The sequence below is a fragment of the Amaranthus tricolor genome, chromosome 17, assembly GCF_026212465.1.
Source record: "Amaranthus tricolor cultivar Red isolate AtriRed21 chromosome 17, ASM2621246v1, whole genome shotgun sequence".
In the NCBI taxonomy this organism is placed as follows: domain Eukaryota; kingdom Viridiplantae; phylum Streptophyta; class Magnoliopsida; order Caryophyllales; family Amaranthaceae; genus Amaranthus; species Amaranthus tricolor.
The window spans coordinates 12,991,947-13,017,511 of record NC_080063.1 but is presented as its reverse complement, the minus strand read 5'-3'; the positions used below and the strand labels follow the sequence as shown (position 1 = coordinate 13,017,511).

Sequence of the window (25,565 nt, the reverse complement as noted above, 5' to 3'; positions counted from 1 at the left end):
TTGCCGAGGCAACATTTTAACTCTTAATATCTCAAATTATGCTTAATTAAAAATTATAAAAAGTTGATATTAATAATCCTTGTATTGAGACAAATCAAACAAGATCCCATATGACTATGTTTTAACTTATAGATTAAGAGTAAAATTCAAATTAAGAATGATAAGTGAATAGTGCCAAAAAAAAAATGGGACAATTCAGCTGAATAGGAGGTAGTACTTCATAAAAGATAAAGAGTTTTAAAAAATAACACAAAGGTGGGAGTATACCGCTGAAAGGTGGTAGTTTTCTTTTCAATATTTCCAATAATAATACACTAAAATATTTTTTAAAAAAAGGCAAGCACACACAAATTACTTTTTTTTTTTTTTTTTTTTAATTTTTTTGTAATAACACAAGTTCTTGCCGGCTTCTTACTGAGCCTGCCCAATGCCCATGATCATTCATAATTTTGAATTAGATGGTATCACATCACAATTGGTCATATGAAAATTATGTTACTTGTGGCTTAAATACCAATATATATCAACCCTCAATTTATTTGATACAAATCTCAAACCCAGCTTAGTCTGCTTTTCTGTTCTTTGGAGCTTTCTTCTGCTTTTTAGGCTGTGGGTAGACGATGCGGAACACCCAGGCAGCCGAAATTGCACCAATGAAAGGACATATCCAATAAACATATAACTGATCCCATGTGTTGTGCTGTTTTCTCATATATGCCCATCCAAAGGCCTGCAAAAAAGACATTCAACAAATTATTAGCTCATACAAAATGATCCATTGTAAAATTTCTTTCAATTAAGGTTTGAACAATGTAGCACGAGCGAACCAACATATTCTTCGAGATTCTACCGTACTGCATTGTTTGGAGGTGTACATCATCATCAATCCAATATTCCGCTCGAAAAACAGGATCTGGGTAATGGAAGGTGACGGACAATTCATACCCGTACTCCCTTGATAGGGAGTGTTTGGAGGCGTAGGTCACAATAATCAGTTTCTCTCAATAGCTTGCACATCAAATATTCGGTCGGATTTTACCCAAATACACAGCCAGTCAGAATCCGACTACAGAAACTTCAAAGTGGAAGAAATTTTGCCGAAACATATCCATCAATCATCAATGCCTTAATGAGTCAGTGGGTAGACAGGTGAATAAGGACATCAAAACAGTGCACAATGTGATTTACTTATTAGCAGCATGAAACACATGTAGATACTATGTATAGATTGATGGCCAACAGCATATAGTGGAATCACAAGAAATCAGTAGTGCTATTTACTGTACTTAGAGCCAAATCAGATATCATCCTTTTTAGGAAGGGTCATATGCCCTTTAGGCCTTTACTTTAAAGCTGAACCAAATTAGGTATTGCTCCTTTATTCCATATGGGCCCATAGGTTCAACATGAATTATAGCCTCAGAGATCTATTTTCTGCTCTTTGTTCACTTTCATTTGCTCTCTTTTAGATGGGTTTTACTTTCTAATCATCAAAATATATGCATATCTCCACTTTTAGAAAAAGGTATCTCGATTCTATGAATGAAAAGGAGAAATGAAGCTTGTTTTGCTGAAAAATTGTAAGGCATAATTTTCAGTTTATCAAGCAATTCAAATGGTTCTGCAAGAGGGCATATACATATGACCTATGCTATTTTCCTCTTAGCACAACTAGAATATAGCTTCATAGGAAACATAATTATAGAATATCCCTTGAGGATTAAGCAATATGACTAGTCTCCCATGGCAAATTGGCAATAAGCATAAGGAAGAATGGACATGCAGCAGGAAACTAACAAAGAAGCTGCATACGGATGGACAGGTCACTTTTGCGGTAAATTTGGATGGTTTGGCGGTTATCCCAGCCTATATCGCGGTTGCAGCTACCTCAAAAACCTTGACCATGCAGTCATAATTTATTGATTCAACCAATATTTTGCACTGTGCAAGAGAACAATAACAAAAACATTTTATTATTCTAACGCCATTAAGTGGTTCCCACCTAGGGTGCGGTTTGAGAGGGTTGGATGTACACAATCTTATCCTTGTTAATGATAAAACTAACACTATGCAAGAGAAAATTCAAAAATTGGAATTTAAAAAGATTAGTTACAATTTCAGCAAAAGTATACTCACATTGGCAGGATTCATTGCCGGTCCAGTGTAACTGGATCCAGCAACAACCAAAGTTACAGTAGCAATAGAAAGCAGCCATGTCTTGACCAACATACCGCCTGGAATTTTCAGGATAATGATCAGGACAGCAAAGGTTATAAGAAAAGTCAACACCCCTTCTGCCATGGCTGCTGTATGCAAGTCAACCTTAATTGAAGGGCCTCCCAACATGTGTTTGTATTGACTTGGCATTACTTCTGAAATCGCTATTGCACCTGCTACCGCACCAGCAGCCTACAAAAACACAAATTTAATCCTTTACATACCAGTTATGAGAATATGATGGATCGTGGCTATATCTACAACTTCGGTCTTGTTTTAACTTTGAAATCGCCAAAATCATGAAGTGTAACATAATTCTCCATTCCACGAGGAGACTAGCGAATCATTGACACTGTGACAGAACTTGCAAAGCAAAGTCAACCGCATTTCCTGAAATGTTTCATAATATTGCAAATGTTGCCACATTTTGGTAATGTGTGTAAACCTTTCAACTAACTTTCTACTGATCAACTTTTTTCATCAATCCAACGACTAAGAAAAAGCCAAAACTTGCTGATTGTAACTACACTTATAATAATGTCAAAGCATTATTCTTAACTATATAGAGTCGGCTAACACTAATTGTAAATATAGAGCACAAAAGCAAGACAAACCAAAAACAGAAATTTAGTCACTTACTTTACATTGAAGAAATATGACTCATCTCTCTTACTAAAAAATCACCAGAAAGCTTGTTATTTTTAGCATGGTTGAAAAAGCATGTGCTTCAATGAAGTGAAGAACAAGGTATGAACTATAGAGATAACTATGGTAAGCACTAACAAACCAAAATATATAGCAAGTAGAGAGGATATGTTACTGCTCCATTACAAAGAGTTTGCCCCAATTAACCCATTAATACTCATAAAAATGAAGGGGCATTAAACTTCTCTACAAAAGAAATTCAATTGCTACCCCCTTACATTGGTCTAAATCTCAGCTCCTTGAGGATTGAATCGAATCCCTAGCACTTCACCGAATTGATATGAAAACATCTCGACACACCATCAAAACTGGTTAGAAGTTTTCCAATCCCATGCTACTCTGACTCAAACGCACATGTCCGACCAGGGGTGAATACAAGATACTAGTACAATGTGGGTTGACAGAATCAACTCTCCTTATAAGTTTTCCAATCTAGTTTCTCTCCGTTCCAACACAGATACATGTCTAAGTGACCGATTCGACAAGTGCTTACTTGGCTAATTATGAAATAACCTCAAGATTTTGAACTAAATTGAGTTGTTCAAGTGTCCTAACCATGCCCACGAGTCTAATTATGTCCAAGTGTCAAGGTTCCAACACAGATATTTGAGCCAAAGTGAAGATCTCCAGTAACAGCTCCAATCTAAAAACCTCTTACCCTGTTAAACATGATAGCCTAATTATAAATTGTCTGTCAATAAGTCAATTGATCATTATCCAACCTACGATGGAAATCAGCCAGAAATATAATTTCCATCACATCTAAAAATGAAAAAGTTCATTTAATACCAGTATCAATTTCTGCCTAAAACTCAATTTAATGCCGTAATTGGATATTAAAGTCTCCGAAAGAAATAAATTACCACAATCCAATATGATAATAATACTCCAGATTTCTTAATTTAATCAAAACATAATAATACAATGCAATCTCAAAACAAATAGAAAAGAATCGAATAAAACCTGAGCAGGAAATCGAAGGGCCAATGAGAGGAGAGAATCATTGCCAAGCCCAACAGCATAAAAGGCAGCAGTACCCGTAGGATTAAAGCTAGCACCCCCAAGAAGTTGGCCAACGAGAGTGTAGAAGAAGACGAGAAAAGCGACAATTGAAGTGGTAACAATTAGGGTTAGAGGACCTTGAATTCCAAGAGTAGTAGAGATAAGGTAGGTGAAAAGGCCGATAGTTGAAGCAGAGAATACCCATAATGAAGTTAATATAGCGTCTCCAATTGCTGCTTTAATCGCTGCCATTGTTGACGCCATTGATGCAAGCTTTACAAATTCTTCCCCTCAAATGAATTTATTTGATTTTAGGCTAATTTGTAAGTGTCCACGGAAAGTGTGATATATGTGAGTCACCTAACGCAGCATTGTTAAGTTCATACGGAATAATTTTTGTAAATAACAACTTTAACTAAATATAATTTATAATTAATAAAATTACGATTATCGACAATTCTAAATATTCTCTTTCACTTTATTATTTGATTCAGCCTTTAATAAGGAGTCTTTCGATCTGTTGTAATCTTGAAATAAAATTGAATTTGATATAGTTAATGGTAATTACAATTTTAGTGTCTGTTGCATTATTGCATTAAATTCTACAAACAAATCAATTCATTACACTTAATTTGACTTATTTTCTATTTTGTATTGTTTCTATCATTTTACATTATTTCATTACTACATCTAACAATAAGATAAATGGAGTAATATTTTTGATAATTACTCCCTAAGTCCCATTCAATTTGACATTTTAGTTCGTCCCACTTAATTTGCTATTTTTATTGTTGAACAATGGTTTGCCCATTTCTTTTAGTTTCATCCTTACATTTTAATTTGATTTCATCCATACAATTTATTATATCTCTTCATTTATTATCATTATCAATTTTTTTCTTAAAAAACTCCAACATTCTCTTTTATTCAATTCTAATGAGACAAGGAGAGTTATCGTCCCATTTATATTTTGTTCAATTTGCCTCGTTTTCTACTTTAAGTTGTCCCATCTGTTTTGTTAAATTTATTCTTCTCCAAGGAATTGTAACTATTGTATACAACACAAAGATTAACAAAATGTTGTGACCATTTAAATTGAATTGAATGTATGATATTAAAGAATTTATAAAAGGTTAAAAATTGATTGAATGAGTGATCTCAAAATTTGATAAGTCTACTATTAAGCAAAAGGTGTTTATAATAGACCTGATGACCACTTTATCAATCCAACTTTAAAATGAATTTAAAATAATGTTAAAATAATATGAGCATAAGACTTAATTTTAAACCGATTTAAAATCGACTTGATAAGTTGAATGAACACCTATATGAGCATATGGTGTAGTAATTTTATTTAAATATTCAATTTATTATGAGGGAAAAAGCACGTGCCTATTTTTCTTTGATTAGATAAAAAAAAATAAACAGCTCGTCTTGTATGAAAATGTCTCACCATGAGATGGGCCCATATAATTAGTCTATTTTCTTAATTGATTACTTTAAGATCGTAACTGATCGTTTAAAGGTTATAAGTAATCACTCTAAGACTATAAAAAAATATTATTTTATAATTATAAGTGATCACTTTAACGTTATAAGTAATCACTTTAAGACATATATATTGGGTAAGTCTAATAAAAACGATCTGATCGTGAAACCATCTCATTTAAGAATTTGTGAAAAATAAAATGATAATGATGCTCTCCAATAAGAAAAGCGAATAAAGTATGTTAGATGACTCACACTTATATCACTCCAAGTACATAGAGTAAAGGGTTGTGAAGGTCATGGATTCTTAATAATGAATCCAATAAAGGGCGATTCGTAATTATTTTTTTTATTTTTTTGATGATTAGATATTATATTAACAGCCAGCAGTACGTAAGCTAATTTTTAGTGGTTTATTGTTAGTAAGAGTGAGCGATTCTTTACCATATATTCAAATGCGAAAATATTTAATTTGAGAAATAAAATTTATCCAAGTTTATTTTGAGAATTTTTTTAGAAAAAAACTTATCTTATTCAAATTTTCAATAAAATCAACCATTTAAGAGTCCAAGGCCAAACCATTTTCTGAAAAACTCTTCTCAGCCCAATAGACATTTAAGTGAAAATTCAAAACAAGTAAGCAAAAAAATATAAAAAATTCATACAATAGCAAACTTTGCAAAATAATTCTCAAGATAAGCAATTTTTTCCCAAAGCTATGGTTTGGGATTGTTCGTTGTTAGTAACAGCGAACAAAGATCAGAGGTCAAAAAAAGTTAAATAGTTTGTTCGCTGTTAGCCTGTTACTAATAGAGAACAAAGACTTTGACTATTTTTAACCTCAAGTTTTTGTTCGATGTTAGTAACAGAGAATAGATGTGAGCTAAAAATAGCAGATTCCCCTGTTTGACCAGGTTTTAGCTTTGTTCACTGTTAGTAACAGCGAACACACCCTTTGTTTTTTTTAACCCTCTGTCTTTGTTCGTTGTTACTAAGTGCGAACAGCCCCAAACTTCAGATCTGGAAAAAAGTTAATTATCTTGGAAAATAGTTTCAAAAGTTGGATATAATGGAATTTTTTTTATATATATTTGCTTATTTGTTTTAATTTTTCCATTTAAGTGACCTAATTAGCCTCTTGGCTAAAGAATCACCACTTTGTTACGAATTTGAACAATAATTAAAATAACTCTTGTATGAAATTGTCTTACAGTTAGAGAATTTCATATACATAATACAAATAAAAAAAGTGTTTTAATATTTAGTGTATCAAATTATATTATTCCAAAGGACGTGTTAAAAATCAAAAAATTAAAAAAATTAGTATTTTAAATACAAAAATAGATGTTGTCGTTGTTATTATTATTTTAATTACGTATTTATATGGTTGCTCGAAGGAAGGAGTTGACTAGATAAAAGTTGAACCCTCAACCTTATCCAGAAAAAAAAAGTTACTTGCTCCAACCGAGACAAGACCCAAATTTCAATATTTTGATTAATTTAATTGGTCTATTTAGTCCAATTTTAAATTGTATGAGCTCGTCTTTAATTGAGGATTTGTGCAATTATTTTGGCTCTTAGATTATAATAGAGGTTTCACAAATTCTCACTCAATCCGATCTTACTATGAATTTTTTTAAGTAAACTAAATAATTTAATTAAATTAATAAAAATATAGAAAAATTTATATTAATAAACCAACTACATAGTCGTTAACTGTGAATAATCCAACATTTCAATTATTTTCTAATAATTTAATATACTCTTATGTCTTTAGTTTGCCGTGAATAATCCAATCATTGTATTTGTTTGCTGGTTACATATCCTATTATTACCTATTAGTAGTAATACGATATGTTGAGGACAAACGTACAACAAATAAATAAATGTTCAAATATTAGAAAATAATCCAAATAAGCTAAAATAATTCATAGCTGTTGAATGAAATGTTGGACTATTATTTATAAACGTTAATTTTTTTCTAAAATCATCCATTTTAGTACAAAAACATTATTTTTTTAAAAATTTGACATTCATATACTAATGGAAAAATTGTCCAGAATAATTCCATCTATTGTTCATCTGCTGTGAATGATCTCTACTATTAATTATTTCTAAATAAACAAACCTTTGTATATTATTTGTTGACACCCCTTTCACATTTTAACCGGCTATTATAAGTATATACTAGCTGTTATATTCACTTCTTTTTCCCTTGTACTTTTTCGTTGGTCTTAGCTTACTCCTTTTTGGTGGTATAGACTTATATTAATCGATTAAAATATAAAAAGGGTGTTGATAACAAATAATATATAAAAGTTGAATTATTTATAAATAATGGATAGTAGTTTAAGTTGTGCACTTGCTAATCCCATCATCTTATCAACTCTGGTGGTTGTTTATGAAATTACTTCGCGTTTTTGAAGGATTTAATCAGTTGGAATATAGTTAAGCTGTTTATATTGCGGTGGTCATCCATTTCCTTTTCTTTTCTTCTGATTTTAGTAGTGTGAATGATTTGGATTTGTGATCAGTGGTGGATAGGGATGGTCATGGGTCCAGGACTCTGTTGGATCCGCTTCGGATCCGTCTCTTTTTTAAGGGTTTGGGTCTTAATTTTTGAGACCCATCGGATGCGGGTCGGATCTAAATCCAAAAAAATTTGACGGGTTTGAGTCCGGGTCCTAAAGTGAAGACCTGGACCCGAACCCTAAACTTTTAAATTTTATATTATGAATTTCTGATTTCTAAATTCTAATATTAATTTTTTTATTATTAATATATAATGCCTTGAATGTTGATTGCCTAATTTGCCTTTTCATTAATCTCAATCCAGTAACTAGTAAGACACTACCGCAGTACCACTGTCCAGTAACCCTAACTTTTTCTTTCTCCTCTAATATAAACTATGTATCTCATTTAGTCTTTTATATTTGATTTTTAATTATGTATTTAGACAAGTGTTTTTACGTTTTAGTAATTATTTTGTATTTGAATTTTATGGACTCGAACAAGTGTTTGTAATACGATAATAAGTTGCTTATAAAAATACAAAAATACTCGCAAAAGGTTCAATTTTGACAAATCAAAGAGACTTTGTATAATACCCATTAAGAACCCTAGACCCGTCAGATCCGTAGGATCTGAGTCTAAAAATTTTGAATTCTTAGGGTCCAGATCCAGATCTGGATCCTAAAAAATAAAAGGGTCCGGGTCCGGGTCTGGCCAGACTCGCTCCAGACCACCCCATGACCTAGTGGTGGAAACTTGAGTTTTTGATGGTGGGTTATTGCGGAAAATTATGGTTTTCAAGGGGACTGAGTTGCTGTTAGCCTGTAATAGTGGTACTATTACAATTTTGATATTATAATTCACAAACCCTACAATTTTAAAATTTTATAGGGTTTTGATATGATGAAGGGTTTTGATATAATTTAGGGTTTTAATATGATTGAGGGTTTTAATCTGAATTAGGGTTTATGAGGATAGAAGATGCAATTTCAAGATATGATCGATAATGTTGTTTTTTCAATTTTTTAAGCGAAGAAGGGCTTTATATGCTCAATTCTCTTCGCTTACAAATTCATTTGCAATCCCAATTAAATCTCCATCCACCCACAATTCCTCTTTACAACCATCTCTTAAAAATTCAGTGCCGCATTCCAAGATTAATTTATATGCCTCCCTTTTCTGCTCCCTCATTCAATTATATCTATCATGTGGACATCCTTCTCGAGCTTCACAAGCATTTACCATCATGCGATCAACTGGCATTGCTCCGCCCGACTTGCCGGCATGGAACCACCTTCTACTCAGCTTTTATAAGTCTGGTATGGTGTATCAGGTATTGGTTGTCCACTTATATTTATAAAATGGTTGCTTTCTTCTTATATTTTGTTGGGTTGTTAGTGCTTCTTAGTGTTGGGTATGTGATAATATGGAGTGTTTGATTTGGCGGAAAAGTATTTTCGATGTAAATTACTTTTCAATGGAAGACTCAATTGATAATTAACTTTGTTTGCTTTGATGGAAAACTCTTAAGGGAAGTGAAGGTGTTGGGGATGAAAAGAGTGGAGGAAAATGTTTGTAAAGTTATAATTAAAGGAAATCTGTCTTTCAACAAGTTTTCCATTTTAATTTGATTGTCAAACCAGACAATGGAAAATGAGGAAAATAGTTTTCCAGGAAAAAATTCCCCCCCAACCGAACACCCTCCTAATGAATTTATTGACGGATCTCAGATTGGTTGCTCTATCTGACTGTATGCATTGTTTGTGACTTTGTATATGTAAGTTGTGATATTTGTATGTAGGGTATTTTACTAGTGGGAGGGGGACAAAGAGTCCTGGGTTAGCGAGGGCTTTCCCTTTTACATGGATCTCACCTGGTTGTATCAATTTCCGCTCTCCCTTGCCCGGATTCTCTAGCCTACCCACGAATCAAAAAAGAGGGTGGGGGACGGAGACTATGCAAAAACTATACTAGTATTTGATTATTAATTTGTGATAGCAGTTTGCTTTGGGCATAGTTTTTCTGCCTTTCACCACGGGTAAACTTAACTTGTTCATCAAGTGCTTTCATTCATTTTCTAATGAGAAAGAAGTGATCACATTATTGTTTTTTTAGTTATTTTTATCCAATTTTTGTGTATGGGGAAGTAAGATTAGAAAGAACTAAAGCAAACTAGATCAGGCTTTTATTTTTAGGTATAGATTGTGTGTTCGGAGTCAACTTAGGAGATGCTAACTTATGGATTTTACCTTCCCTATCAACAGATACTGAGATACATTTTAGTCAAGCTTTGTGATAGTTTCTTACACTGAATTATTCGTAACACTTGGCTATGATTTGGATCATCAGGTTTGGCTTGTTTATTCGGAGATGCTGGCTTGTGGAGTTGTGCCTAATATCTCCACTTCTAACATATTAATCCGCTCTTTATGTAATTTGGGCATGCTGGATTCTGCTCTTCGGTTTTTTAGTGCTCTTGATGAAGTTAACACAATCACCTATAGCACTCTCATCTGGGGCTTCTGTCAGCAAAAATTGCCAAAACATGCTTTGGGATGCTTATCTCTGATGATTAAGAAAGGAATTTTTGTTGATTGTTGTACTGGTAATATTTTGATCAAGGGTTTTTGTGATGTTGGATTGCTGGGGTATGCAGAACATGTACTAAATACTTTGATCTATTTCAACAGCGGTGGTGTTGATTCTTATCCTGATCTTATTAGCTTTAATACCTTGATTCATGGCTATTGCAAGGCTGGTATGATGGCTAATGCTATTCAAGTAATGGAGAATATGAAGAAGACTGAATTACAGCCTGACGTAATTACTTATAACATTCTAGTTGATGGGTATTGCAAGATTGGGGATTTTTCTGAGGCCAAGAATTTATTGAATACGATGTGGGATACACAGTTTGGTAAACGGTTTCTGTCAGACGTGGAAAATATCAAGGATGATGCCAAGAATGTAAGTGTGGGTGCAGTGCAACCCAATGTTGTTACGTACACATCATTGATCACTGCATACTGCAAGCAAGGAGCTATGCAAGAAGCACTTGATTTATACCAGGACATGGTTAATGGTGGAATCTTTCCAGATGTCGTCACATACACTTCCATTATAAGTGGCCTTTGTAAAACTGGAAGGTTAGTGGAGGCACAGACTCTTTTCAATGAGATGAAGCAAATGGGAATTGAACCTAATTACCTGTCATCATCAACTATAATTGATTCATTTTTCAAAGATGGTAATGCGTTTGGCGCATTTGCCTACCTAAGTCAGATGGTGGTACGTGGATTTTGTCTTGATCTTGTCTTATATACAAGTATGATGGATGGGCTTTTTAAGGTTGGTCAGCCAAAAGAGGCTAAAGACATGTTCAAGATGCTTAGAATGTGTAATATGCAACCCAATCAGATTACCTTTACCGCACTAATTGATGGTCTTTGCAAGTTAGGAGACTTGAAGAATGCTGAATCAGTGCTTCAAGAGATGGAGGTTGCAAGTGTTCTTCCAAATGTCGTTACTTACTCATCTCTGATTAATGGTTATGTTAAAGGAAAAAAGCTTCAGAAAGCTTTTGGACTATTAAGGAAGATGGTCCAGCAAAATGTGCTCCCTAATTCGATAACATATGGTACTTTAATTCATGGTTATGTTGCAGCAGGAAAGAAAGAACTTGGCTTGGAGCTGTATAAGGAAATGAAATTGCAAGGTTTGGAAGAAAACAATTTTATAGTTGATACATTTGTGAATATTTATAAAAGAAGCCAGAAGATGGATGACGCAATGGAAATGATTAAGGATGTCATGTCTAGAGGCATATTGCTTGACCGTATTAACTATACAAGTTTAATGGATGGCTATTTTAAGCTGGGAAATGTGTCTGTGGCTCTTAAACTGGCCCAAGAATTTATTGAAAAAGGTTTAGGATTTGACATTGTTGCATTTAATGTTTTGTTGAGTGGGCTTTTGAAGCACGGAAAGTATGAACCAGAATCAGTTTATGGTGGATTGAAACAATTCAATTTAGTTGCTGATTCAGCTACATACAACACAATGATCCATGCTTATTGCAACGATGGTAAAGTAGCACAGGCATTTAAGTTGTGGTCTGAAATGAAGGAGCATGGGCTTGTTCCCAATCAAATTACCTGTAATATTCTTGTTAAGGGGTTGTGTAAACTTGATAGGTTGGATGAAGCTATGGACTTGCTCAATCAAATGTCAGCCATTGGTTTCCGCCCAATGGCCAGCGTGCACCGACTTATTCTTGGTGCTGCTTCAAATATGAGAAGGGCAGGTGTGATTATGGAGATTCATGAGCAACTCTTAGCCATGGGCCTTGAAGAAAATTGTGTAAGCTGTAACACTCTCATCGATGCCTTATGCAGGCTGGGGATGACAAGGAAAGCTTCCATCATGTTGAGCAAGATGAAGAATAGAGGTATACCAGCTGATATTGTCACTTATAACAGCCTCATACTTGGATATTGCAAAAGTAGCCATATTAAAAAGGCCTTTTCAACATATTCCCATATGCTAAATGAGGGAGTGTCCCCAAATATAGTCACTTACAACACTCTTCTTGATGGTGTTTTTTCAATGGGATTATTGAAGGAGGCTGCAAGATTAATTGATGAAATGAAAGATAGACGGTTTATGCCTGATGCTGTGACTTACAATATTTTGGTTTCTGGTTATGCAAAGATGAAGAATATCAGGGAGTCTATCAGACTTTATTGTGAAATGGTGTGCAAAGGCTTTATACCCACAACGGGTACCTACAATACACTTATACACCAATTTTCCCTTTTGGGAAGGATGAGCCAGGGTAAAGAACTTATGAATGAGATGAAAGTTAGAGGCGTTGCACCTAATGCATCTACATATGACATAGTCATTAATGGCTGGTGCAATTTGTCCAATCGGGCAGAGCTTGAAAAAACTTTAAAGGGCTCATATCGTACTGAGGCCATGAAACTGTTCAAAGAAATGACTGATAAAGGGTTTGTTCCAGATAAAAGTACCATCTTTTCTATCTGTTCCACTTTAGCAAGATCAGGAAAGAAAGTTACAGCTCTGAGATTGAAGGAATATTATGACCGAAGTAGCCAAGGCCAAGTGATCACTGATGAGGATTAGGAGAAATTTACTATTTTTTTGGATCCATATTGATATTGAGACCTTTATCTGGCCATTTTGAGGATAAAATAGCAGCAACTTTATTCTAATACTCCATTTAGCTGGTCTAGAAATTTTCTTGTAGGCCCCACCCTATACATGTTGGTTTAAACATCTTGATTAAATGCTGATTCGGTTCCCTTTTCTCATGACATCCAAGTCTTCCAGCCTAGTGTAGTGTTGACTTCAACGGGCTGCATTTTGAAATGCAAGCAATTACATGTCTGTCCGTCCCTGTAAGTTCATCTTTTACGATTTATTTTGTTTTCTGCAAGTTGTTTTTCATTTTGCAGTAGCGTGTCGTAGTACTTTTATGTACTCAGTAACGAAAAGAAAATTTACAAATTTGAAAACATCAAAGCTTACTCCTATATAATACAGGTTTTAAAATTTCGAGGTTCTCTCCAATTGCAATTACATCTGCATATCATAAATGATAATAATTTTGAGACTGATAGGGTTTAGTTAGTTTCTTTTTTAAGGCTTTGTAATCCATAACAGTATATACAGGTGGACATATATATGCGAGTTGAGCAGCTGAGGCTATCGCTGGAGGAAATTCTATTTGGATGCGTTACGCATAACTGAAAGATGCTACTATTCTGTCATTACTCATTTCTGGTTTGGTTTTGTGAAGTGCCCAAGTGCATATATCTCAAATCTCAGTGGTAAGCATGTTATATGTGTTACACAGGTTGAATAAAAAGTGGGGAGTTGAAAAAAATACAAACATGAAATTCGTAGGGATTTTTACCTAACATGAAAAAGATGCTGCTAACATTTTATGTCCCAAAGAACTAAATAAATCCACTGAATTTATTCAACCTTAGACCACATGACAATTCGTTCGTTAAACTACAATCCAATGTTTCATGTTATTGTTTTTTATGTGAATGTTCGACTTGATCATTTGCTTTTCTTCAACTTGTCGTCCTTGTGATTCTTCATCTTATGTGAATATTTGATTATTGTTTTTTATCTGAATTTATTCAACCTTTTGTGGTTCTTCATCATTGGCGAGGTAAAAATGCACAATATTTTTTGGCCCTTTATTCTAAATCTTGTAAAAATTTTGGGGACTACAAAATAAGTAATTGAACTAAAGTAAAATTAAAGTAAACTAATGTAAAGTAATATTTGAGACCACTTATTTTTTTGGCTCCCTTTGTGGTAGCTAGTAGGCATCTTGCACATGCCCAAACACACCTCTCCTCTATTCTTCATTTTCATGACAAAATTTCCGAAACAACTTTGAAAATGTCTAGATTGATAAGATTTTTTATGAAATGGATTTAATATTTCAATTGCTCTGTTATCCTATGCGAATAAGCTGCAGCTATCATCTAAACAACTTTGCCATCCTAAGCATCCAATGATCTATTCATCCTTAAAACCTTGTAACTTCCTCAGAAAACCAGAAGATTTTTTTTCTGTCACATTTTAATATGTTCCATAACTAGTCTAAACATTTTCAACATGATGGAGAAATGTGCTATTGATAAAACTACAACTTGTACTTTTGACTTGTTTTCAATTCATAATGTGTTGGTAGGAGATATTGTTTGATTTTTAACCCATCCTTCCTCATATCTACCACCTACCCACCCCTGGTGGGTAAAATTTTCATATCCACGTCTTCCTGCCATTCCAACCCACTATGGCCAACTAGGTATACTCATCATGGGTATACCCACTTTTTACCTGCCTCTCATTCACTTCATGTCCGTGTTATATGCACTCCATACAATTACAATTTATTACAAATTCAATTGCATATCTAATTTTCTTTAAACTATACTATGTAATAAAATAAAACTAATATCCTTCATTTTTTGTCAACAGTTTTGAATAAAAATATACAAAATTGATATAAAGTAATGTGAGTGGAGCGGGTAAGACTTTCCATACCCATATCCACTTAATACCCACCTAATTTATACCTATACCCGCTCTAGTTGGGACGGATGTAGTGTGAAATCCATATAATTTTACCCAACTTGCCATCCATGGGCCTTGCCTAGAGTTCTCTTCACTCGTAATATTGTACCTTTTTCATTAACTTTCAGAACTTTGGATTTACCTAGAATACCTCACTATCTTCTACTCACATTCGTTCTTCCCATGAAAAATAATGCAACAATTCCTTGAAAGATAATCACACTCAAAAACAAAGAACATAACACTTAAAAAAGTATATCAAACATGAGGACGTAGAAAGACTCACAAAAACTAAAAATAGCAACACCAAGTGTATGAGAGACTATAGAAGAGCTTGAGAATGCTTTTTAATCTTTACGTATGACAATTGTTGTACTCTTCTTTTTGTTGTTGAAAACTATATAGTGCAGAAAGCCCCTAAACATCTGTTGAAATGCATAGGATTTTCAACAAAAACCCGAGCAGAAATTGAGTATTGAAGTCTCAGTCACCACATCTTTAGCAAAAGGTAGTTGTTTGTCTTATTTGTAAACAACAAGCAGCCTTGTAGGAAATTCGGTTGCATAGAATACATGAAGTTTTGACTTTGGAGGAAATTCATGTTTCCACTTTTTGCTAATTTTTTCCCAGTTAGAACTTAGTATCAACATGCATTCATTCTTGAGGTTTTACTGTTCTGTTGTAAATTTTCTCTTTGTTTATTCTTGCAAGTTGTGATTAATTGACCTCTTCCGTTGAGCTGTATTTTACATTTCATTTTTTTACTTTTATTTTTTAATCATTATGTAAGCATATTGTCAGGACCTAGGCACATCATTTAGCCCTATCCTTCAATCTAATCCCCTTTTACCAAAAACTGTCGTTACTTAGTGGGTTTGACATGTAAAACCTCTGAAGTGCCTCTTGTTAACAAACAGGGTCTACATGATGTATTGAATCCATTCCTCGTGAAGCCCTATATAGTTGACTAATGCTCGGTTTACTAGTAGAGTAACATGTGAACGCATAAAACATTTGGATGCACACAACAGGTCGTCAGCCACGAGTATCTCAGTGATCTGGTGGTGTATCGGACGGCAGTTGGGGATGGACAGAATACGCTATTTCGCACTTCATCTCCTTTGATACCAATCGAGGTAACACTCAGCTAAAGTTGTTCATGTGAAGACAGTATGGGTTCACTATTTGCTACTAAAAGCCCTGAAGATACCAGGGAGGGTTTTATATACATATGCTTGATTGCAGTATACAGACTGCCTTTAAATTTAGACCTAAAGTGATGCTTCTGCATCTGATAGCCTGGCCTGTAACAGCTATGTTGTTTGGAATTATCAGCAGGGAAATTCGTTAATGTCATCCATCTCAGTTTTTTTATTTTTTATAATTTTATTTTGTTTTTATTTTTAAATCAAATTGATATTGTAACAGGCTAACAGCATGGTATCTTGGACTCAATTTCTTGGAGAATGCCGAGTATGTAACATGATTCACTAGCTAATTCGCTTTTTGAATTCGCGATTCGCTCAAATTTGTCCAAGAATAGCCCAAAAACACACCATAATTCGCTTTTTCCGATTCTTGATTTGCGAGGAGATTAGCAAATCATGTGACACATTGCTGACAATTTAATCCGAGGAGAAAAATGAATTTTTGTGCATCAAAAACTGATCTAATTATTTATATTACAGAGAAATGTAGTAATTACTGCATCACTTCCTTTTCGTTGGTATTTTTCGGGAAATGTTTTGTGATTATTGCATTCGGTTAAAAGGTGAATTACAATCGTAGGAGCATATCAATTTTACAAATGGGTGTTGTAGATCTGTTTTTTACTATCAACAGTTGTGAGTAGTTTGGCTTTGCTGCTCAATTTTCTCTAACCCTCTTTTATCTCAAACGTAGGAAGATTGTGACTGTAGAAGAGGCACAGAAACTTTAAAGCCAGCCAACGTGGGACTGCACGAAGCACAACGACTCTCAAAGAACAGCAATGAGCGGCAAGGTATTAGCCAACTGTTTTTGTTTTCATATCAAGTGAGAAAACATTCCGACTTGAGTTTGCAATCGTTTGACCGAGGAAACATATTGATATCAGAAGCTTGAATAACCTTCTGAGCTTACGATGATGTTGTTTCTTTTCAGAACATGCTGAGCATGAGACTTAACAAGAAGGCAAGGAAAACTGAAGAAGACCTGAAGGGCAGGCGTGAAATAATCTGTACTTATGATTTTTTGTGCGTACACGATAAAATTGATTGTGGCAATCTCCGTGGGATAATTCTGGGTGATTTGGGGTGTGCGGGGGAGTCCAACCGCACAATGCCCGTGAAACTAAAAGGGTTCATATTCGAAAAATTATATAAGAATTACATAGTTATAAGGTAGAGTAGGTGATTGGAGATTTACTTAACAAATCAATGGTCATACGATTAGATGCTGTTGATTTTTTTTGTTCTTTGCGCTATAATTTTGTGTAATATGGAATAATCTACTAAAGGGCTGTTTGGTTGGGTGTAATTATCAAAGGGAAAGGGAATGAACAGACCCAATTCTCTTTGTTGTTGTTTGTTTGCCACTTTTTATCATTCCCTTTCCTTTTTTATTTTTGGGTTTACCTAATTTTGGGCCACACTCATTCCCCACCCTCCCCAAGACTTGAAAATTTGAAATACTTGAGCGAAAAAAAATAATTTAATTAAATAAATCAAGTTTTAAAAAAATCCCAAAAGTAAGCGTGAAAACTCCAAATCTGTGCTTTGGAACTGCGAACAACATATAAGACAAACTAGCTGTTCGCAGTTAGTAACTGCGAACAACTATTTTGTCTTATATGCTGTTCGCAGTTAGTAACTGCGAACAAACTTGTTCTACAAAAACGCAGGTCAATTTCTTTTGTTCGCATTTTACCCATTTCGCAAAAACCCTAACTTCATCTGACATTCTCCCTCTAAAACCATTGATTCATTTCATCAAATCTTGCATTTCTCTTTCAATTTGGCACTTTAAAATTAGTGTGGGATACTTTAGCTTGCTCAAAGGTAAATTTTTTTGTGTTTTTTTGGTGTATATTTTGGTTTTTAGGGTTTTTACCAAATTTGTTTATTTTTTCAAATGTAGGTTTGTAGTTGTTAAATCAAGAGTAATCTTAATCATCCATAAGTATTGAAGGTAATTTTTAATTGTTTTTATAGCTTTATGTTGGATTTTGAAGTAATGTTGTTGTATTAGTTGAATGTTATTAGAAATGTTGATGTTGATGTTGGTTTTAGAAATATTATTTGTGAACTTATGTATTGATTTATTATTTGGATTTTATGTGTATTATATATGTATGAACTTAGCTACGTTATGGATTTGAATAATTTTTAGACCAAAAAAGATTATAATCAAGTGAATATAAAAGATTGTGTATTTTATATTATTACATAATAGTGATATTAATTAAAACAAACACGAACACAGCAGTAGAGGAGATGGATCCAGCAGCTCCAGGACCCCTAGATCCTAGTGTCTTGACCATGCAGCATCAGCATAGGAGTACTCCTCTTTGGGATGCCCAGGTTAAGTGTACGATAGTTATGATTTACATTTTACTAATGCTAACATACAAGTAACTTAATTATATTTCAATATTCATAGGTGTCTGATGCGGAAACGCTGGGCACCAGGCATCCAGATTCCGTTCCATGGGTGATCGATGATAGGATCATCCCATACTTAGAGCTAACGAGTTTATACGACTTTCACCTCGTTGCATACAGCAGAGTTGACTGTGCCATTATCACGGCACTGGTCGAGAGATGGCGCCAGGAGACGCATACATTTCATCTCCCTCTCGGTGAGGCTACCATCACATTGCTTGATGTAGCTTTACTAACGCGGCTTCCCATAGAGGGACGTGCCGTGTGTACAGGCGGACGCCAGCTATCAGGCTGGCATGACATGGTGCATCGCATATTGGGAGAGCGCCCTCCACCGGAAGTGATCAAGGGGAGCGGTTTGCGATGCACTTGGTTGGTTCAAACCTTCTCGCATCTCCCCGGAGATGCTGATGAGGCCACCATTTCAAGGTACGCCAAGGCGTACTTCTTATACTTGATAGGAGCTGTGTTGTTTGCCGATAAAACAAGCAACCAAATACAGCTCCTATACTTAACTTTACTTGACGACCCGTGGGAACGCATCGCCGAGTATAGCTGGGGCTCCGCAGCCCTAGGATACTTGTACAGGAGGCTTTGTGGTGCTGCCCATAAGAACGTCAAAGAGATTGCAGGACCACTAGTCATATTACAGTTAATAACAATAACATTTAATTTTAAGTCACATTTGGTTAGTTACATACTAATTACATTTGCGATCGTTAGCTGTGGGCGTGGGAGCATATTCTTATCGATCAACCTTACAGAACCGTTGGTCGTGGTGATACTGCTCCTCCACCACAACCACCACCAGATGTTGCATACGGTTCGAGGTAGAATTTTGCACGCCGGACGCGCAAGCACACCGGTAGCGGTCTAGGATTCTACCGAGATCAGTTAGACCTGCTACGACCCAACCAGGTAAAAATTTCAGTACTCATTAACATTAGTACAATTTAATCAACATATCACTTACCTTTTCATAACATGTATTTTAGTTTTTGTGGGGCTCATACCCAGCGAAAGCCTACACAGCTGTACCCGAACACTCGGGGATTCATTTAGGGGCGTGGAGGGCTTCTGTGCCACTCATATGCTTCGACATTGTCGAAGTACATCTACCAGAGCGCGTAATGCGCCAATATGGGTTGGTACAGGGCATTCCACCACCTTGTGACACTGAACCCCAACTGCACCTAATTTCGCGCAAAAATCAGGCTGGGGTAAACTGGATGGAGATCAACTGGCATCACATCGCTCGTTGGGATGCTAGACTGGAGCTGCTGGCACAAGGTGCGCCAATCGATGTTCATGGCACACCTACTACACCAGACTACATGCCGTGGTTCCTCTCCATCACGCGCCGATGGATGACACCACGTGCCATCTTCGAAGCATCACATTACGCACCAGCTGCTCCTACGATGACCCAATTTGTAAGTCTTCATTTGCATTTATATGATTAAGTTGCCAATTAAATAATATAATGTTACATTAACTAAATATTAATTGTAGGCACAAGGTTCGGCAGACGTGATGCGGTACAGCCAGGAGGAGCCGGTGAGGGAGATTGCCCATGGCATGCTCGTCGGCTCGCAGTTCCAGCACTTCATACCGGAATTCACTGCAGAATCCTCAACGACTACCGCCCGTACACACGTCTCATCTCCTGCTTATGACTACCATTTGGAGGAGATGGATCATTTATACCCCGTTGACGCTGCGGGGAGCTCGCAGGCTGGGCCATCACAGTACCAATCCCCTCCACTGCCAGAGCGACACCCGAACGCCTCTTACTATCGTAGGAGGTGAAGGAGACCAACTCAGTTGGATAGGGTAGATGAGGGTTCATGAGCGTTAACGTTTAATTTTTGTGCATTTGGATCGACTATGTACATATATATATATTTTAATTGATTTGTATATTTCAAACATTTGTATATATATTTTATTGTATATATATGTTTAATTACTTTATCATAGCCTTCAAGCTTTGACTTATGAATGATCGGAGTTTCGGCGATGAATCATGCTGCCTTAAAGATACATCGACTTGTAATTACTTATTATAATGTCTCTAGTGCAAATACAACAAACAACAACTTAAAAATAAAAGGAAAAAAAAATTAACTATCTGTTCGCAGTTACTAACTGCGAACAACCATAACAGACAAAATAGCTGTTCGCAGTTAGTAACTGCGAACAGCTAGTTTGTCTTTTATGGCTGTTCGCAGTTACTAACTGCGAACAGCTCCAAACCATAGGTTTGGGATTCTCACGTTTACTTTTAGAAATAGTTTGATTCTTAGTTTATTTATTTAATTTTTTTTTTAGCTTACGTTTTTCAAATTTTTCCAAGACTTTTCCATTTCCATTCCCCACTTCATTACCCATCACTTTCTCTCTCTCTCTCCTCTCAAACCCTAAATAATAATAATAATAATAATAATAATAATAAATAATATAGTAATAATAATTCTAAAAAAAAAAATTCAGAAATTTAAAAATAAAAAAAATAAAAATAACTCCTCACTACATTACCCATCACTTTCTTTCTCTCCTCTCAAACCCTAAATAATAATAATAATAATAATAATAATAATAATAATAATAATAATAAATAATATATTAATAATAATTCTATAAAAAAAAATTCAGAAATTTAAAAATAAAAAAAAATAAAAATAACTCCCGATTAACAATTAACTTCCCACTTCTCCCTCTAAATCTTATAACTAACCTCACTTACCTACTATAAATTTAACCAATTACTCTTAATTCATACACATTAGTATTCACACTTTCTTTTTCTCCTACAAATTACTTCATCCATCTTCTAATTGCTTAAAATTTAATCAAGAAAAGACAAGATTTTGATATTAAAGGTATGATTTTGAATTAAGTGTTGTTCATAAATTACTACTTTTGGCATGAACTTTATCTAGAAAGGACTATTGGCAAAGATTTTGGTCTTACTAGAACACTTTTGTTATGAATTTTAATCTAGAAACAAGTGATTATTTGGATTTGTAACCAATGGAGCTAGAAAGATATTATTTAGAGTTATGTTTTTTTTTTCTTCATATTACAGGAAAAGATGATACATGTTAATGATATTTTTTTTTAAAAAATAAGTTTTTCAAGTTTATCATATAATAACTAGTTATTTTTGGAAAAAATATAAAAGAATTTAAAAACTCATAATTTGATTCCTTAACATGAACCAAACAGTCACAAAGGGAATCAATGAGCAGTTCATTCTGTTTCCTGAACACAGCCAAACGACTAGGCTAAATTAGGGGAATCCATTCCTTTCTCCTTCATTCCCTTTCCTTATTCCATTCCGATTCCCTTGTGCGAACCAAATGGCCCCTAAATCCAGTCCCCTTGAATTGTTCTCGGTTAAACAATGCTTCAACTACTTTCTAGAAAAATTTGGGGGTTTTGTTTATTTTGCGCATTATTTGTATATTATTAGTAAACTTAATATATTTTCTTTTTTAATAATTTTTTCATACATAGGAGAAAGAAAGGTCTTATACGATCGATTACCTTGCACGTTTTTAAAGACCCTTCTTATTATTGACACTTTCTAGAAAGTCTCACAACAATATCTCTCTAATAGTCTCCAACTTCTTCAATAGATTGATGAACACATTTGGGGTTTAATTATTCCATTTTTAGTTATCATTCGATTTGGGTACAAATTCAGCTCGGCAAACGTCGAAAAAGGCATATTTTTGGATTCAAGTAACTTTTGTTTGTCATACAAATGTTTGGATCGATTTACTTTTGAATAGCTTTTGAAGGATGTGAAACCATTTCTAAAATAGAAAAATGTCAAATTTTTATAATTTAATACTTAATAGGGTAAGCTAAGGGTTAGGAAATGTGAGAGTTAGAGAAAAATCAAATTTAAAATCTTACCTAAGAAAATAATATTAGCTTTTAAACAGAGATAAATTCAATTATTAATAACTTAATAATCTTTGTCTCTCTAAAATTTATCTTTTTTTTATTTGCATCCAAGTCAAGTTTTGCATTGTTATCATCCTATGATATTTTACATATTGTGGCTATTATACGGAAAAAAGAAGTAACGTAAAAATCTTGTATTATTCGTCTTGTCGCATATTTTCATAATATTAATTTTTATAATTTTAAGTTATATATAACTATAAATATAAACAATGCGACAAATAATTTAAACTACCTAAAAAATGTTTGAGTGAAGTAAAAATAATAAAGGAAGTATACTTCGCTTAAAAATCTTTAATACTATATTTGAATTTGCTATTTGTCGAGACTCGAGACGATTTAAAATTAAGTTGCAATCACCGTGTAGCTGCCGCCGTTCTATACAGTTTTGAGCTTTGACACTCAACAATGGAGTATCTCTCTATACTCCATAGTTTCTTCTTCTGAAGTTCTGATGATTCCAAGTTTCCCATCAAAAGATCATAATGGCTTTGAAAATCTTCAACTATCCCTCTCTATTCAGGTATGTTCCCTACACCTGTCTTACCCTTCACTTTCTACATTCCCAACTCCATTATTCCTCTAAAATTGAACCCTCTTCTTTAAACCAAGATGTAACCAAAGTTTTTCACATAATCATCAATTCATCATCATCATCTCATCACCTAGAAGAATCCCTAAAATCAACTGGGATTTCAATTTCAAACGAACTTGTTGAAAAAGTTCTTAAAAGGATTCGTTTCAGCCATTCAAACCCACTTCAAGCACTTGAATTTTTCAACTTAATTGGAAAAAGAAAAGATTATTATCACTCCCCATTTTCACTTGATACCATGCTTTACATCCTTGGTAGAAATAGAAAATTTGATAAGATTTGGGAGGTTTTAATTGAGATTAAAAGGAAAGATCGTGGGTTAATTACTTACAGAACTTTGCAAGTTGTTTTGGGTAGAATTGCTAAAGTTTGTTCTGTTAGACAAACTGTAGAAGGGTTTAAGAGATTTAAGAGACTTGTATTAGAATTTGATACTGAATGTTATAATGCATTATTAAGAGTTTTGTGTCAAGAGAAAACTATGATTGATGCTAGGAATGTTTATCATAGTTTGAAGAATGAATTTCAACCTAATTTGTATACTTTTAATATTTTGTTATCTGGGTGGAAATCTTCTGAGGAAGCAGAAAGCTTTTTTGAGGAGATGAAGGAGATGGGTGTAAAGCCTGATATTGTTTCTTATAATTGTTTGATTGATGTTTATTGTAAAAGTAGAGAAATCAAGAAGGCATACAAAGTGTTTGATGAAATGCATGAACGAGATATTTCCCCTGATGTGATCAGTTATACTAGTTTGATTGGGGGTTTGGGTTTGATAGGTCAGCCGGATAAAGCGAGGGATGTGTTGATAGAAATGAAGGAGTATGGATGTTACCCAGATGTTCCTGCATATAATGCAGCTATTAGGAACTTTTGTATTGCAAAGAGGCTGGGTAATGCTTATCAGTTGATGGATGAGATGGTAGCTAAAGGGTTGAATCCAAACCCAACTACGTATAACTTGTTTTTAAGGGTATTTTTTTGGTCTAATGACTTGAAAAGTGCTTGGAGTTTGTATCGAAGGATGAAGGTGGCGGGTTGCTTGCCGAATACACAGTCTTGTATGTTTTTAGTTAGGCTGTGTAAGAGGCAAGAAAAGGTGGAGATGGCACTTGAGCTATGGAATGATATGGTGGAGATGGGTTTTGGTTCGTATACTTTGGTGTCGGATGTGTTGTTTGATTTGCTTTGTGACTTGGGAAAGTTGGTTGAGGCTGAGACCTGTTTCGTGCAGATGGTAGAGAAGGGCCAAAAGCCTAGTAATGTTTCATTTAGGCGAATTAAGGTGCTAATGGAATTGGCAAACAAGCATGAAGAGTTGACAAAATTGTCGGAGAAGATGGCTTTATTTGGAACATCACACCACATTCGTAGGCCAAATGAGAACTTTGATGATGCCACATATTTGCGATCAATTGCACGTTGAGTTTGAGGTGTGCCTCAAGATTACCTTGAATGATTCATGCCGTATTGGCTTGTCGTTATGAAGCTTGTGATCCTCATGGCATATAAGTAAATTTGTGACCTTCGATGCTTGGCTGTGTTTGATCATCTTGTCACGCTGGGACGAATGATTTTGCTGGTTCATAGTCAATTGTCAGTATCCCCCAGACTCGAATGTTGACTCTATTGTCAGTTGTCGGTATGATAGTATGAAAGAATGGAGAGATGAAGCAATTCACTACCATCTGCTGGGCTTCTGGCATAACATGCTGAGCAGCCAACTGGCTCACTTGGATAGACGACACTACAGTTGATACATGCAATTCAATATACTATCTGCCGAGCACAAATTAAGAATAAAATACAAATGAAACTGATTCATAACAGTGTCTAAAAAACACCTGTTCTAAAATGTTAGGGATAGACAGTATATCTCTTACTTTTGGAGATGAGTACAATCCGATGTTACCCGACTAGCTGACTCTTCAGTTTACCTCAAATTTTTATTGCCAAGTGATACGTATCCGAGTCGGATGTGAGTATAAGAGTCCAGATAACATAAGAACAATCAAGTTTTTGTATGAATTGGTTGATCTTCCAGAAGCTTTTCTTGTATTTTTGAACTGCTTATTGTTTGGTTGTGACTTGTGAGTGTTGGGATTTAACAATTACATTTATTAATCTACTTGTAACTCGTAATATACTTTTAAAATATACTTTCTCCCGACTTATAGTTATAAAATACAAGGATTTTTCGAGTATTTATCGATTAAATTTGTCTTAAGTTTGTTCGTCAATTTGTAAAAAAATTTATAGTTTAATAAGATCTCATTAAATTCACTTAAAATATAATTTTTAAATATAAC

The 25,565-nt window shown here is 34.6% G+C and overlaps 4 protein-coding genes across 10 annotated transcripts; 3 read left to right on the top strand and 1 right to left on the bottom strand.

The window, feature by feature from the left end:
* Positions 1–200: 200 nt before the first annotated feature.
* Positions 201–4,298, bottom strand: LOC130804361 (aquaporin SIP1-2-like). The gene is made up of 3 exons (XM_057668775.1): positions 3,886–4,298; positions 2,137–2,409; positions 201–730 (listed from the first exon to the last, which is right to left on the bottom strand). Exons 1-3 carry the CDS (start codon positions 4,186–4,188, stop codon positions 563–565), a joined length of 744 nt encoding a protein of 247 aa, XP_057524758.1. The 5' UTR covers positions 4,189–4,298; the 3' UTR covers positions 201–562.
* Positions 4,299–8,684: 4,386 nt separating this feature from the next.
* Positions 8,685–18,200, top strand: LOC130804691 (pentatricopeptide repeat-containing protein At5g14770, mitochondrial). Of its 7 annotated transcripts, XM_057669230.1 has the most exons (8): positions 8,685–9,256; positions 10,273–13,343; positions 13,618–13,775; positions 15,487–15,553; positions 15,963–16,181; positions 16,474–16,518; positions 16,948–17,047; positions 17,188–18,194. In XM_057669230.1, exons 1-2 carry the CDS (start codon positions 8,930–8,932, stop codon positions 13,066–13,068), a joined length of 3,123 nt encoding a protein of 1,040 aa, XP_057525213.1. In that variant the 5' UTR covers positions 8,685–8,929; the 3' UTR covers positions 13,069–13,343; positions 13,618–13,775; positions 15,487–15,553; positions 15,963–16,181; positions 16,474–16,518; positions 16,948–17,047; positions 17,188–18,194. The 7 variants fall into 7 exon arrangements, with proteins under 7 accessions (XP_057525213.1, XP_057525212.1, XP_057525214.1 ...); XM_057669229.1 differs by lacking the exon at positions 15,487–15,553 and having other exon boundaries at positions 17,188–18,200; XM_057669231.1 differs by lacking the exon at positions 15,487–15,553 and having other exon boundaries at positions 13,609–13,775.
* Positions 18,201–18,401: 201 nt separating this feature from the next.
* Positions 18,402–20,566, top strand: LOC130804693 (serine/threonine-protein phosphatase 7 long form homolog). Its single transcript, XM_057669233.1, has 4 exons — positions 18,402–18,605; positions 18,685–19,604; positions 19,682–20,119; positions 20,199–20,566. Exons 1-2 carry the CDS (start codon positions 18,519–18,521, stop codon positions 19,561–19,563), a joined length of 966 nt encoding a protein of 321 aa, XP_057525216.1. The 5' UTR covers positions 18,402–18,518; the 3' UTR covers positions 19,564–19,604; positions 19,682–20,119; positions 20,199–20,566.
* Positions 20,567–22,957: 2,391 nt separating this feature from the next.
* LOC130804690 (putative pentatricopeptide repeat-containing protein At1g02420) lies at positions 22,958–25,457 on the top strand. The gene has a single exon (XM_057669225.1). It carries the CDS (start codon positions 23,147–23,149, stop codon positions 24,680–24,682), a length of 1,536 nt encoding a protein of 511 aa, XP_057525208.1. The 5' UTR covers positions 22,958–23,146; the 3' UTR covers positions 24,683–25,457.
* Positions 25,458–25,565: the final 108 nt, after the last annotated feature.